This window comes from Salmo trutta, chromosome 37, assembly GCF_901001165.1.
Source record: "Salmo trutta chromosome 37, fSalTru1.1, whole genome shotgun sequence".
NCBI lineage: Eukaryota > Metazoa > Chordata > Actinopteri > Salmoniformes > Salmonidae > Salmo > Salmo trutta.
In genome coordinates, this window is record NC_042993.1 from 6,315,125 (window position 1) to 6,331,332 (window position 16,208).

The 16,208-nt window shown below is 43.3% G+C and overlaps 1 protein-coding gene across 3 annotated transcripts in view; it reads right to left on the minus strand.

The window, feature by feature from the left end:
* Positions 1–16,208, minus strand: part of LOC115176512 (copine-4) — a 94,408-nt gene that overhangs the window by 38,300 nt on the left and 39,900 nt on the right. For 2 of the 3 annotated variants that reach the window (XM_029736543.1, XM_029736541.1), the window contains exons 3-6: positions 13,280–13,459; positions 11,897–11,968; positions 5,294–5,368; positions 44–127 (exon numbers count right to left, since the gene is read on the minus strand). In XM_029736543.1, the coding sequence (XP_029592403.1) occupies positions 44–127; positions 5,294–5,368; positions 11,897–11,968; positions 13,280–13,459 (411 nt within the window). The remainder of the gene's footprint in view (positions 1–43; positions 128–5,293; positions 5,369–11,896; positions 11,969–13,279; positions 13,460–16,208) is intronic. The other variant, XM_029736542.1, reaches the window with a different exon arrangement.

Below are 16,208 nucleotides of genomic sequence, written 5' to 3' on the forward strand. Positions count from 1 at the left end.
TAAATGTATGTATCCATTTGAACAAAACGACTGCTGGTTTTACCTCTGTTCTGTGCACAAGCTGTAGCGTGTCGTCATCGTTCATCCTGAAGATCTCCAGGAAAGGGTCTGATTTACTAAAAAAGTCCTGCACAGAGAGATACACAGTGGACTTTCAGAAATACATCAACTACTATCTTAATGCCATGCTGAGGGATTGCAATATTTCCCTCCCAACCGCTTTGGCCCTTAAAACTGTGAAAGTGGTTAATAAAATACCTAACGTTTTTGTGAGGAAGATGGTTGCCATGTTGTCCAAATTCATGCGTCAACAACACACTGAGATCCTCTACAAACGCTCCTATATGTGTATAGGTCATTTACATGGAATATATATTATACATAGAATATACTGTACTGACATCTATCTAACTCTCTGCCACTATATCTCTTCCTGAGAGGCTGGTCTCTCTCCTTCCTGTTCAATGATTCATAGAGCTGAGCTGTGATGCAATCTGTAGGAGGGTTATCTCATGTAACGCCCTAGACGGGTGCCAAAACTCCTGAACAGCTAAATTAGCTGAAGAAATACTGTAGCTCATACATAACTCCAGACCCTGAGGTTATAACTCGTTACAGTATACAGCTAAGATGCCTTTCAAATTGTCTTGGTACTTTTGACTAATCTAATAAGAGCAGCACTGAGAAGTAGAAAATCACAGATTGTTTTGGACAACAAATAGAAATGTGAAATTGCAGATTGCATTTCGAAAACACAACTCCTGAACATCATGACAAGGTTATTTCTGACCATGTCATCGCGAATTGTCTACAGTAAGATGGCGGCGTAAGAAATGGCAGCCGTTTAACGTTTTTATTTTGCATTATTTGTAATTTATTTTATGATTCTGCCACCGTGTCTTACAGCAAAAAAAGAGCTTCTGGGTATCAGGACAGCGATCACTCAGCTCGGATTAGACAAAGATTTTTTCTTCAACAAGCAGGACGCACAGGATGTACTTCAGACACCTGACAAGGCCAAAATCCCCGTCATTGGAAAGAGAAAGAGACGCAGGTATAGAGGACACAGGGCGGGGTGCCTTGTAAGGATCCGCCAACGCCGAGTGGGAAATCTGCCCTTACCATCAGCATTACTTGCCAACGTACAATCATTAAACAATAAATTAGACGAGTAACGATCACAAATATCCTACCAACAGGACAACAAAAACTGTAATATCTTATGTTTCACCAAATCGTGGCTGAATGACGACATGGATAACATTCAGCTGGTGGGATATACTGTACGCTGCACTGGCTAGATAGAACAGCACACTCCGAAGACGAGGGGGTCTGTGTACATTTACATTTTAGTCATTTAGCAGACGCTCTTATCCAGAGCGACTTACAGTAGTGAATGCATACATTTGAATGCATACATTAGTAAACAACAGCTGGTGCACGAAATCTAAGGAAGTCTCTAGATTTTGCTCGCCTGAAGTGGAGTATCTCATGATAGTGTTCATCTATATTTTTCGTGGCTGTTTATTTACCACCACAGATGGATGCTGGCACTAAGACCGCACTCAGTCAGCTGTATAAGGTAATAAGCAAACAGGAAACTGCCCACCCATAGTCGGCACTTCTAGTGGCCGGGGACTTTAATGCAGGGAAACTTAAATCGTTTTACCTCATTTCTACCAGCATGTTAAATGTCAACCAGAGGGGAAAAAAATTCTAGATCACCTTTACTGCACACACAGAGACGCGTACAAAGCTCTCCCTCGCCCTCCTTTGGCAAATCTGACCATAATTCTATCCCCCTGATTCCTGCTTACAAGCAAAAATTAAAGCAGGAAGCACCAGTGACTCGGTCTATTAAAAAAGTGGTCAGATGAAGCAGATGCTAAACTACAGGACTGTTTTACTAGCACAGACTGGAATATGTTCCAGGATTCTTCCAATGGCATTGAGGAGTACACCACATCAGTCACTGGCTTTATCAATAAGTGCATCTAGGATGTCATCCCCACAGTGAAAGTACATACATAGCCCAACCAGAAGCCATGGATTACAGACAACATTCACACTGAGCTAAAGGGTAGGTGCGGAACTCTAACCTGGAAGCTGATAAGAAATCCTGCTATGCCCTCTGACGAAACATCAGACAGGCAAAACGCCAATAAAGGACTAAAATTGAATCGTACTACGCCGGCTCCGATGCTGGTCAGATGTGGCAGGTCCTGCAAACTATTACAGACTGCAAAGTGAAGCACAGCCGCGAGCTGCCCAGTGACACGAGCCTACCAGACGAGCTAAATCACTTCAATGCTCGCTTCGAGGCAAGCAACACTGAGGCAACACTGAGGTAGCCGATGTGGGCAAGACCTTTAAACAGGTCAACATTCACAAGTCATGTGCTGACCAACTGGCAGGTGTCTTCACTGACATTTTCAACATGTCCCTGATTGAGTCTGTAATACCAACATGTTTCAAGCAGACCACCATAGTCCCTGTGCCCAAGAACACTAAGGTAACCTGCCTAAATGACTACAGACCCATAGCACTCAAGTCCGTAGCCGTGAGTGCAAGGCTGGTAATGGCTCACATTAACACCATTAGCCCAGAAACCCTAGACCCACTCCAATTTGCATAACGCTCAAACAGATCCACAGATGATGCAATCTCTATTGCACTCCACACTGCCCGTTCCCACCTGGACAAAAGCAACACCTACGTGAGAATACTATTCATTGACTACAGCTCAGCGTTCAACACCATAGTGTCCTCAAAGCTCATCACTAAGCTAAGGATCCTGGGACTAAACACCTCCCTCTGCAACTGGATCCTGGACTTCCTGACGGGCCACCCCCAGGTGGTGAGGGTAGGTAGCAACACATCTGCCACGCTGATCCTCAACACTGGAGCACGTCAGGGGTGTGTGCTCAGTCCCCTCCTGTACTCCCTGTTTACCCACAACTGCATGGCCAGACACGACTCCAACACCATCATTAAGTTTGCAGACGACACAACAGTGGTAGGCCTGATCACCGACAACAACGAGACAGCTTATAGGGAGGAGGTCAGACACTTGGCCGTGTGGTACCAGAATAACAAACTATCCCTCAACGTAATCAAGACAAAGGAGATGATTGTGGACTACAGGAAAAGGAGAACCGAGGATGCCCTCATTCTCATCAACAGGTCTGTAGTGAAGCAGGTTGAGAGCGTCCTTGGTGTCCACATCACCAACAAACTAGAATGGTCCAAACACACCAAGACAGTCGTGAAGAGGGCACGACAAAACCTTTTCCCCCCCAGGAGACTGAAAAGATTTGGCATGGGTCCTCAGATCCTCAAAAGGTACAGCTACAACATCGAGAGCATCCTGACTGGTTGCATCACTGCCTGGTACGGCAACTGCTCGGCCTCCGACCACAAGGCACTACAGAGGGTAGTGCGAACGGCCCAGTACATCACTGGGGCTAAGCTGCCAGCCATCCAGGACCTCTACACCAGGCGGTGTCAGAAGAAGTCCCTAAAAATTGTCAAAGACCCCAGCCACCCCAGTCATAGACTGTTCTCTCTGCTACTGCATGGCAAACGGTACCGGAGCGCCAAGTCTTGGTCCAAGAGGCTTCTAAACAGCTTTTACCCCCAAGCCATAAGACTCCTGAACAGGTAATCAAATGGCTACCCGGACTATTTGCATTGTGTGTCGTCCTTCCCCTGTCACGTCCTGACCATAGTAAGATGTTATTTTCTATGGTAGAGTAGGTCAGGGCGTGACAGGGGGTGTTTTGTGTTTTTCTATGTTTTGTATATCTATGTTTAGGTTCTATTTTTTCTATTGCTATGTTGTTGTTTTTTGGGATGATCTCCAATTAGAGGCAGCTGGTCCTCGTTGTCTCTAATTTTTCTATTTTTTCCACCTTTGTTTGTGGGTCTTCTGTTTAGTTTATGTACCTGACGGAACTGTGCACTTTTGTTTTTTCTCTTTGTTATTTTTCCTTTAGTGTTTTGAGTTATAATAAATATTCATCATGAGCAATCAACACACTGCGCTTTGGTCCCCTCTCTACGACAGCCGTTACACCCCCGTCCCCCCCCCAACCCCCTCTTTTATGCTGCTGCTATCTCTGTTGATAATCTATGCATAGTCACTTTAACTATACCTACATGTACATATTACCTTAATTAGCCTGACTAACCGGTGCCCCCACACATTGGCTCTGTACCGGTACTCCTGTATACAGCCTCGCTACTGTTATTTTTACTGTCATTTTACTGTTTTTTTTATTTCTTTACTTATCTATTGTTTACCTAATACCTATTTTTTTTTACTTAAATTGCACTGTTGGTTAGGGGCTTGTAAGTAAGCATTTCACTGTAAGGTGAACACCTGTTGTATTCGGCACACGTGACAAATAAACTTTGATTTGAATTGGGGCCACCAATGGTCATGATATATCCTGGTCTGGTTATGCAACCTGATGTGTGATCCTAGTACTACAATCAACCTGACTGGATGCTCCAGGAGAAAAATTCCCTCAAAAGATCTGATGATCAGAATAAATCTGCAGTTCCAAAAACACGAAATCAATCATTTATAAACACAATTCTTACTGATAGGATACTGACAGGAAAGTTAAGAGCAAATTGCTTTGATTGCATTTCTCCCTGAAGATGCAATGCTTAATTGCATTTTAGTGCTGGAATAATGTACTTTAGCACCTGTGGTGAGGGAAAACTTATTTCAGTTGAAGGCAGACACACACACACACACACACACACACACACACACACACACACACACACACACACACACACACACAACATCTTCCATTTAGTGGAGATTAACTCATTTAAATTAGACTGATTAGAGACACACTGGGGCTGAGAAAGACACCAGGGGACTTAAAAACATCTCTTGGACTTAACCACAAACACACCACACACACCTCTGCTCTCTCTCTCTCCTTTCTTATCTCCCCATCTCACATCTGTGTGTTGTGTGTGTGTGTGTGTTGTGTGTGTGAGCCAGAGCCACAAACACAGCAGGAGAGACAGAGATGGGGAGTTGGATGGATCAAATATCCTCATTGGGGAGGGATAGGTTCTCTGTATCTAATGTGTTTCTGTTGTAATTATTCCTCTGGTGGGATTTTCCCCTTGAAGCATAGCTCTGTGTGTATAATCACTGTTCTGAGACCAGTTGATGCCATGGTTAATTAGAGGATATACAATAATGTAATGCATTCATAATAAATTAACGAGCACAAATTAAACATTTTCTGTAGCGTTGCAACCTTACCTTGTCGTCAAGTTTCCTGGCACTGAAAGAAAGTTCCACATAGTCATCATTCCCTGTCAGCTCCTCGGCGGTGACCTGCAGGTACATAACACACACCTTGTTCTAATATTCACACACACCTTGTTCTAATATTCACACACACCTTGTTCTAATATTCACACACACCTGGTTCTAATATTCACACACACCTTGTTCTAATATTCACACACACCTTGTTCTAATATTCACACACACCTTGTTCTAATATTCACAAACACCTGGTTCTAATATTCACACACACCTGGTTCTAATATTCACACACACCTTGTTGTAATATTCACACACAACTTGTTCTAATATTCACACACACCTTGTTCTAATATTCACACACACCTTGTTCTAATATTCACAGACACCTCGTTCTAATATTCACACACACCTGGTTCTAATATTCACACACACCTTGTTCTAATATTCACACACACTTTGTTCTAAAATTCACACACACCTTGTTCTAATATTCACAAACACCTGGTTCTAATATTCACACACACCTGGTTCTAATATTCATACACACCTGGTTCTAATATTCACACACTCCCTGGTTCTAATATTCACACACACCTTGTTGTAATATTCACACACACCTTGTTGTAATATTCACACACACCTTGTTCTAATATTCACACACACCTTGTTCTAATATTCACTCATGCCTGGTTCTAATATTCACACACACCTGGTTCTAATATTCACACACACCTGGTTCTAATATTCACACACTCCCTGGTTCTAATATTCACACACACCTTGTTCTAATATTCACACACATCTTGTTGTAATATTCACACACACCTTGTTCTAATATTCACACACACCTGGTTCTAATATTCACACATGCCTGGTTCTAATATTCAAACACACCTGGTTCTAATATTCACACACACCTTGTTCTAATATTCACACACACCTGGTTCTAATATTCACACACACCTGGTTCTAATATTCACACACACCCTGGTTGTAAAATTCACACACACCTGGTTCTAATATTCACACACACCTGGTTCTAACATTCACACGCACCTGCTGCTAATATTCACACACACCTGGTTCTAATATTCACACACACCTGGTTCTAATATTCACACACCTGGTTCTAATATTCACACACACCTGGTTCTAATATTCACACACACCTGGTTCTAATATTCACACACACCTGGTTCTAATATTCACACACACCTGGTTCTAATATTCACACACACCCTGGTTCTAATATTCACACACTCCCTGGTTCTAATATTCACACACACCCTGGTTCTAATATTCACACATACCCTGGTTCTAATATTCACACGCACCTGGTTCTAATATTCACACACACCTGGTTCTAATATTCACACACTCCCTGGTTCTAATATTCAAACACACCTGGTTGTAATATTCACACACACCCTGGTTCTAATATTCACACACACCCTGGTTCTAATATTCACACACACCTGGTTCTAATATTCACACACACCTGGTTCTAATATTCACACACACCTGCTGCTGCTAATATTCACACACAACCTGGTTCTAATATTCACCCACACCTGGTTCTAATATTCACACACACCTGGTTCTAATATTCACACACACCTGGTTCTAATATTCACACACACCTTGTTCTAATATTCACACACACCTGGTTCTAATATTCACACACACCTGGTTGTAATATTCACACGCACCCTGGTTCTAATATTCACACAAACCTGGTTCTAATATTCACACACACCTGGTTCTAATATTCACACACACCTGGTTGTAATATTCACACACACCTGGTTCTAATATTCACACACACCTTGTTCTAATATTCACACACATCTTGTTGTAATATTCACACACACCTTGTTCTAATATTCACACACACCTGGTTCTAATATTCACACATGCCTGGTTCTAATATTCAAACACACCTGGTTCTAATATTCACACACACCTTGTTCTAATATTCACACACACCTGGTTCTAATATTCACACACACCTGGTTCTAATATTCACACACACCCTGGTTGTAAAATTCACACACACCTGGTTCTAATATTCACACACACCCTGGTTCTAATATTCAAACACACCTGGTTGTCATATTCACACACACCTGGTTCTAATATTCACACACACCCTGGTTCTAATATTCACACACACCTGGTTCTAATATTCACACACACCTGGTTCTAATATTCACACGCACCTGCTGCTAATATTCACACACACCTGGTTCTAATATTCACACACACCTGGTTCTAATATTCACACACCTGGTTCTAATATTCACACACACCTGGTTCTAATATTCACACACACCTGGTTCTAATATTCACACACACCTGGTTCTAATATTCACACACACCCTGGTTCTAATATTCCCACGCACCTGGTTCTAATATTCACACGCACCTGCTGCTAATATTCACACACACCTGGTTCTAATATTCACACACCTGGTTCTAATATTCACACACACCTGGTTCTAATATTCACACACACCTGGTTCTAATATTCACACACACCTGGTTCTAATATTCACACACACCTGGTTCTAATATTCACACACACCCTGGTTCTAATATTCACACGCACCTGGTTCTAATATTCACACACACCTGGTTCTAATATTCACACACTCCCTGGTTCTAATATTCAAACACACCTGGTTGTAATATTCACACACACCCTGGTTCTAATATTCACACACACCCTGGTTCTAATATTCACACACACCTGGTTCTAATATTCACACACACCTGGTTCTAATATTCACACACACCTGCTGCTGCTAATATTCACAAACACCCTGGTTCTAATATTCACACACACCTGGTTCTAATATTCACACACACCCTGGTTCTAATATTCACACAAACCTGGTTCTAATATTCACACACACCTGGTTCTAATATTCACCCACACCTGGTTCTAATATTCAAACACACCTGGTTCTAATATTCACACACACCTGGTTCTAATATTCACACACACCTGGTTCTAATATTCACACACACCTGGTTCTAATATTCACACACACCTGGTTCTAATATTCACACGCACCCTGGTTCTAATATTCACACAAACCTGGTTCTAATATTCACACACACCTGGTTCTAATATTCACACACACCTGGTTGTAATATTCACACACACCTGGTTCTAATATTCACACACACCTGGTTCTAATATTCACACACACCTGGTTCTAATATTCACACACACCTGGTTCTAATATTCACACACACCTGGTTGTAATATTCACACACACCTGGTTCTAATATTCACACACACCTGGTTCTAATATTCACATGCACCTGCTGCTGCTAATATTCACACACACCTGGTTCTAATATTCCCACACACCTGGTTCTAATATTCACACACCTGGTTCTAAGATTCACACGCACCTGCTTCTAATATTCACACGCACCTGGTTCTAACATTCACACACACCTGGTTCTAATATTCAAACACACCTGGTTCTAATATTCACACACACCCTGGTTCTAATATTCACACACACCTGGTTCTAATATTCACACACACCTGGTTCTAATATTCTCACACACCCTGGTTCTAATATTCACACACACCCTGGTTCTAATATTCACACACACCTGGTTCTAATATTCACACACACCTGGTTCTAATATTCACACGCACCCTGGTTCTAATATTCACACGCACCCTGGTTCTAATATTCACACACACCTGGTTCTAATATTCACACACACCTGGTTCTAATATTCACCCACACCTGGTTCTAATATTCACACACACCTGGTTATAATATTCACACACACCTGGTTCTAATATTCACCCACACCTGGTTCTAATATTCACCCACACCTGGTTCTAATATTCACCCACACCTGGTTCTAATATTCACACACACCTGGTTATAATATTCACACACACCCTGGTTCTAATATTCACACACACCCTGGTTCTAATATTCACACACACCCTGGTTATAATATTCACACACACACCTGGTTATAATATTCAAACACACCTGGTTCTAACATTCACACACACCTGGTTATAATATTCACACGCACCCTGGTTCTAATTATCACACACACCTGGTTTTAATATTCACACACACCTGGTTGTAATATTCACACACACCCTGGTTCTAATATTCACACACACCCTGGTTAAAACCAGAAACCAGAAAAAAGTCTGTTTATGAATAAAATAGTGAACTTGTAATCGTTGTTGTGAAACGCATGATAGGCATATTGTCTTTCATACTTTGAGTTCATAAATGGCTTGCATTGTTCGGTATCTGCCTCCGGATTCATATTTATTTGTCAACTGTTCAGATATGAAATACTGTGGAACCACTCCTCATCTGGTCTAATATAAGTCCTATTGACACTGATGTTAGTTTCCTTCTGCTGGGAGCTCGTTTTTCATAATGACCTTGAGATACCTCTCTATTTAGTTCTCTCTTTATATAGTACTATTGTGTGTGCGTGTGTGCGTGTGTGCGTGCGTGCGTGTGGCCCAATATAATATGATATACACTATTGAGAATGCCTTGATGCCTTTTTTGAAAGAGGTTATTTTCCATGCATAAGCAAACAGGCAATGTGCTTCAGAAACAAAACAATACGTATGTTCATCTCAAACAGACACATGCATGCATATCTATTTGTTAAGTTCAGATGCTACTCTACACCAAACTCAGAAAGTGTAAAAAAGAACTCCAGTATCTGAATTAAAGTTTGCCTGGTCACTTTTGACTGGAGATTAGGTGGTAGGCTGCCCAAATCAAATCAAATCAAATTGTATTGGTCACATACACCTGATTAGCAGATGTTATTGCGGGTGCAGCGAAATGCTTGTGCTTCTAGCTCCGATAGTGCAGTAATATCTAACAAGTAATATATAACAAATTACACAACATATACCCAATACACACAAATGGAATGAATTAAGACTATATACATACAGACGATGTCAGAGTGGAATGGACTAAGATACAGTAGAATAGTATAGAAAACAGTATATACATATGAGATCAGTCATGCCAGATATGTAAACATTATTAAGGGACTAAGATACTGTAGAATAGTATAGAATACAGTAGATACATATGAGATGAGTAATGCCAGATATTTAAACATTATTAGTGTTCCATTCCTTAAAGTGGCCAGTGATTTCTAGTCTATAACTATAGGCAGCAGCCTCTAATGTGCTAGTGATGGCTGTTTAACAGTCTGATGGCCTTGAGACAGAAGCTGTTTTTCAGTCTCTCGGTCCCAGCTTTGATGCACCTGTACTGACCTCGCCTTCTGAATGATAACGTGGTGAACAGGCAGTGGCTCGGGTGGTTGATGTCCTTGATTATCTTTTTGGCCTTCCTGTGACATCGGGTGCCATAGGTGTCCTGGAGGGCGGGTAGTTTGCTCCCGGTAATGCGTTGGGCAGACCGCACCACCCTCTGGAGAGCCTTGCGGTTGCAGGTGGTGCAGTTGCCATACCAATCGTTGATACAGCCCGACTGGATGCTTTCAATTGTGCATCTGTAAAAGTTTGTGAGGGTTTTAGGTGACAAGACAAATTTCTTTAGCCTCCTCAGGTTGAAGAGGCTCTGTTGCGCCTTCTTCACCACATTGTCTGTGTGGGTGGTCCATTTCAGTTTGTCAATGATGTGTACGCCAAGGAACTTGAAGCTTTCCACCTTCTCCACTGCGGTCCCATCGATGTAGATAGGGTGGTGAACCCTCTGCTGTTTCCTGAAGTCCATGATCATCTCCTTTGTTTTGTTGACTTTGAGTGTGAGGTTGTTTTCCAGGCACCACACTCCTATAGTCCACACCTCCTCCCTGTAGGCTGTCTCGTCATCGTTGGTAATTAAGCCTACTAGTGTTGTGTTGTCTACAAACTTGATGATTGAGTTGGATGCGTGCTTGACCACGCAGTCATGGGTGAACAGGGAGTACAGGAGGGGGCTGAGCATGCACTCACCCTTGTTGAGGATCAACAGAGTGGAGGTGATGTCTCCTACCTTCACCACCTGGGGGCGGCCTGTCAGGAGGTCCAGGACCCAGTTCCACAGGACGGGTTTCAGACCCAGGGCCTCAAGCTTAATGACGAGCTTGGAGAGTACTATGGTGTTGAATGCTGAGCTGTAGTCAATAAACAGCATTCTTACATAGGTATTCCTCTTGTCCAGATTGGATAGGGCAGTGAGCAGAGTAATGGCGATTGCATCATCTGTGGATCTATTGGGGCGGTAAGCAAATTGAAGTGGCTCTAGGGTGGTAGGTAAGGTAGAGGTGATATGATCCTTGACTAGTCTCTCAAAGCACTTCGTGATGACAGAAGTGAGTGCTATGGGGCGATAGTCATTAAGTTCAGTTACCTTTGCTGTGCTTTAGACAGACAGACAGACAGAGACAGACAGACAGACAGACAGACAGACAGACAGACAGACAGACAGACAGACAGACAGACAGACAGACAGACAGACAGACAGACAGACAGACAGACAGAGAAAGCTGGAGAGAGAGGGAGAGAGAGAACGCTAGAGAGAGACGGAGCTAAGTGACAGAGAGGGGCCTTACCATGATGAAGGACTTGCTCACTGTGCTGCCCTGTTTGAGCAGTGGTTTGGTGAGCTTCCTCTGGGACACAATCTGTTTGGAGAGAGATAAGAGGTGAGAGTCCCCTGACTCGATGCCTCACATCAACAACACAGCAACTCAGGAGAACCAGACGGGAAAACTGGGACGAGGGAATCACCGGCACAGTAAAAAATAAAGAAATGAAGAGTTTTGCACAAATGTCTGAAGTAAGAGAGAGTGTGGTTGTATAGGGTGAGGTTGGGGAGTTCTGAAGAGAAGTTTTGCCATAAAAATATGCTGGAAAGATGCCATAAAATAATTGGATGCTGTGAGGCTTTCCACATTATGCAAGTAAGATGCAATATGAGAGTCTTTGTAAAGGTTCAAAGCCCTCTCAGTAAATTGTCAATGCTGGAATGGTTGCATGGTACAGTAGGCCTATTGGATGATTCTGAGAATAAAATATGAAGTAAAACTGTAGAAATACAGTACAACCCCTTGGTGAATCCTGTTCACAATATAAGGTGTTTCTAAATTATGCCTCTTATTTGCATTGAGATGTACCCACAGTCCCACCGTCTCCTTGTAGACACAACAGAGTGGAACAAAATGAACAGCTCATCCATATGAAGATCTCCCAGGAGTTAGAGGGAAAAGACAGAGAGAGAGAGAGAGAGAGAGAGAGAGAGAAGGGGGAGAGAGGGAGACAGAGAGTGATACTTTGAAACTTGGATCAAACTCAAACTAAATATTGGAATTCATAACACATGAAATTAGTTTCTGGAGAATTCCTCAGTACAACTAGATGAAGATAGCAGGGCCTATGAACCATGTGTCAGCAGTGGTGGGGAAGAATCATTTGCTGTTGGCATAGACACACAATAATACCAGAGAGAGGCTCAGAAGGCTCAAACATTCCAGGCCCGCTGGCGTACCGGACGCCAACTGTTTCAGCCGACAGCTGCATGTAGCAAAACACTCTTAATGAAAGTCTGGGGGATTATTTCATTACGTGCCTTTTCATTATTTGCACGCGGCATGTCATTTTACTGGAGGCTGACTGTATGCACACATTACAGAGAGAGAGAGCTCCCTTTTGCAGGTGAAAAGGGTTGATGTAAAAACACGCTACACTGCCCGACCAACTGCCACTAAACCACTTAACTCGCTTGTTTTTTACGTTACAGGAAATGACCCGTGCAGAGAGGGAGGGTGAGAGGGAGGTGTTGTCTTTCTTGAGTAAACAGTCTCACTGGGTCTACTAAAAAGCCTCTGCTAACTACTTTTAATGGTCTCTAAGTTCAGCTCGGTCCAGCATTAGCACTTAGCATTGTGTCAGAGATAGCGTGTCGGAGCTTGTGTGGCGTTGCCGTGAGAACACACCTGTCCCAGTGTGCACTCCATGGCCCCCAGAAAGTCAGCCTCCTTGATGCCGTTGTGATTGCTGCTGATGTCATAGAGCTCGTAACGTAGCCGCTGTACCTCCTCAAAGTAGAAGTCCACGGTGAAGACTTTAGAAAAGGTGGGGCTTATAGAGCTACGGATAACCTCTGTCCTGTCAACCTGCAGAGAGAGAGAGAGAGAGAGAGAGAGAGAGAGAGAGAGAGAGAGAGAGAGAGAGAGAGAGAGAAAGAGAGAGAGAGAGAGAGAGAGAGAGAGAATGAGTGTGTGCCCAGTGGGTTTATTCCATTGGAGGCTCCTCACAGGAGGAAGGGGAAGACCATCATCCTCATTGAATTTCAGAAATAAATAAAATAGTGAAACATCTTAAAGGTTATCACTTTAAGATAAAACTAAACTAAATATATTCACGTCACCAAATAATTGATTAAAATACACTGTTTTGCAATGAAGGTCTACAGTAGCCACAACAGCACTCTGTAGGGTAGCACCATGGTGTAGACCGAGGACATCTAGCTTCCGTCCTCCTTTGTATACATTGACTCCAATACAAAACCTAGGAGGCTCCTGGTTTTCACCCCCTTCTATAGAGTTATACAGTTTTAATGACAACTTCCGGAGAATGTCCTCTAACCTATTAGAGCTCTTGCAGCATTAACTTCTCACCCTCCCGCTCTAAAATCCAAGATGGCGTAGCAGTGGGATGTCTGTTTTGATTGTCTTGTCCTGTCATTTGTATATATCGTTTTTCTTTTCGTATATATTTTAAACATTTTCAATCTCATTTTCCATCTACGGACTGAACATACTCTCCTGCAACCCGCCTCACCCAATGTGGTATGGATCTGCTATTTTTTACACTTTAGAACAGGAACCCCTTCAGGAGCTAGCCAGCTAACTAGCTACTAGCTAGCAGTCAGTTAGCCACTGCTAGCGGTCATCACCGTTAACTCGGACTGCCAGCCTCAACCCGGTCAACTCCTGCCAGCCTGCACAGCGCGATATCTACCCAGAGCATATCGGACTGCTTTTCCCTACCACATCTCCGGATTCCTACCTCAAGCTCCGAACCTTTACTCCGGATCATCTCAGCTAGCAAGCTGCCATCCGAGGGGCTACTCCTGGCTAACGTCTTTGTCCCGAAGCAAGCACCAGTTAGCCTGGAGCTAGCCTTGAACATTGCCCATCTCCCGGCTAGCCAAAGAGATCCTCTACATCACAAGAGGGGGCTGCAGGGCCTGGGTTAATCAATTCCTGGCTTCAATTACCTCTTTTGCCAATTGGCCTGGACCGTTTGCTGCCGACATGGAACCCCGCCGATCCATCACGACTGGTCTACCGACGTAACCGAGGGGGTTTCAACAGGCTCTCACGTTGCGACGTCCCCCTGAGGCCCATCTGCTAGCCTGCTGCTAGCCCCGGCATGCTAGCTGTCTGAATCGCCGTGCCTCCAGCTTGCCTAGCTACTCACTGGACCCTATGATCACTCGGCTACACATGCCTCTCCCTAATGTCAATATGCCATGTCTATTGATGTTTTGGTGAGTAATTTTTGTCTTATTTCACTGTAGAGCCTCCAGCCCTGCTCAATATGCCTTAGCTAGCCCTTATGTTCCATCCCCACACATGCGGAGACCGCAAATGGCTTAAATGGTGCCTCGAGACAAAACCTCTCTCATCATCACTCAATTCCAAGGCTTACCTCCACTGTACTCACATCCTACCATACCCTTGTCTGTACATTATGCCTTGAATATATTCTTCTGCGCCCAGAAACCTGCTCCTTTTACTCTCTGTTCCGAACGCACTAGACGACCAGTTCTTTTAGCCTTTAGCCGTACTCTTATCCTACTCCTCCTCTGTTCCTCTGGTGATGTAGAGGTTAACCCAGGCCCTGCAGCCCCCAGCATCCCCTCAGTAGAGGATGCCTGGTTGCTCTTCAAAAGTGCTTTCCTCTACATCTTAAATAAGCATGCCCCATTCAAATAATGTAGAACTAAGAACAGATATACAGTGGGGCAAAAAAGTATTTAGTCAGCCACCAATTGTGCAAGTTCTCCCACTTAAAAAGATGAGAGAGGCCTGTAATTTCCATCACAGGTACACATCAACTATGACAGACAAAATGAGAAAAAAAATCCAGAAAATCCCATTGTAGGATTTTTTATGAATTTATTTGCAAATTACGGTGGAAAATAAGTATTTGGTCACCTACAAACAAGCAAGATTTCTGGCTCTCACAGACCTGTAGCTTCTTATTTAGGAGGCTCCTCTGTCCTCCACTCGTTACCTTTATTAATGGCACCTGTTTGAACTTGTTATCAGTATAAAAGACACCTGTCCACAACCTCAAACAGTCACACTCCAAACTCCACTATGGCCAAGACCAAAGAGCTGTCAAAGGACACCAGAAACAAAATTGTAGACCTGCACCAGGCTGGGAAGACTGAATCTGCAATAGGTAAGCAGCTTGGTTTGAAGAAATCAACTGTGGGAGCAATTATTAGGAAATGGAAGACATACAAGACCACTGATAATCTCCCTCGATCTGGGGATCCACGCAAGATCTCACCCCGTGGGGTCAAAATGATCACAAGAACAGTGAGCAAAAATCCCAGAACCACACGGGGGGAACTAGTGAATGACCTGCAGAGAGCTGGGACCAAAGTAACAAAGCCTACCATCAGTAACACACTACGCAGCCAGGGACTCAAATCCTGCAGTGCCAGACGTGTCCCCCTGCTTAAGCCAGTACATGTCCAGGCCCGTCTGAAGTTTGCTAGAGAGCATTTGGAAGATCCAGAAGAGGATTGGGAGAATGTCATATGGTCAGATGAAACCAGAATATAACTTTTTGGTAAAAACTCAACTCGTCGTGTTTGGAGGACAAAGAATGCTGAGTTGCATCCAA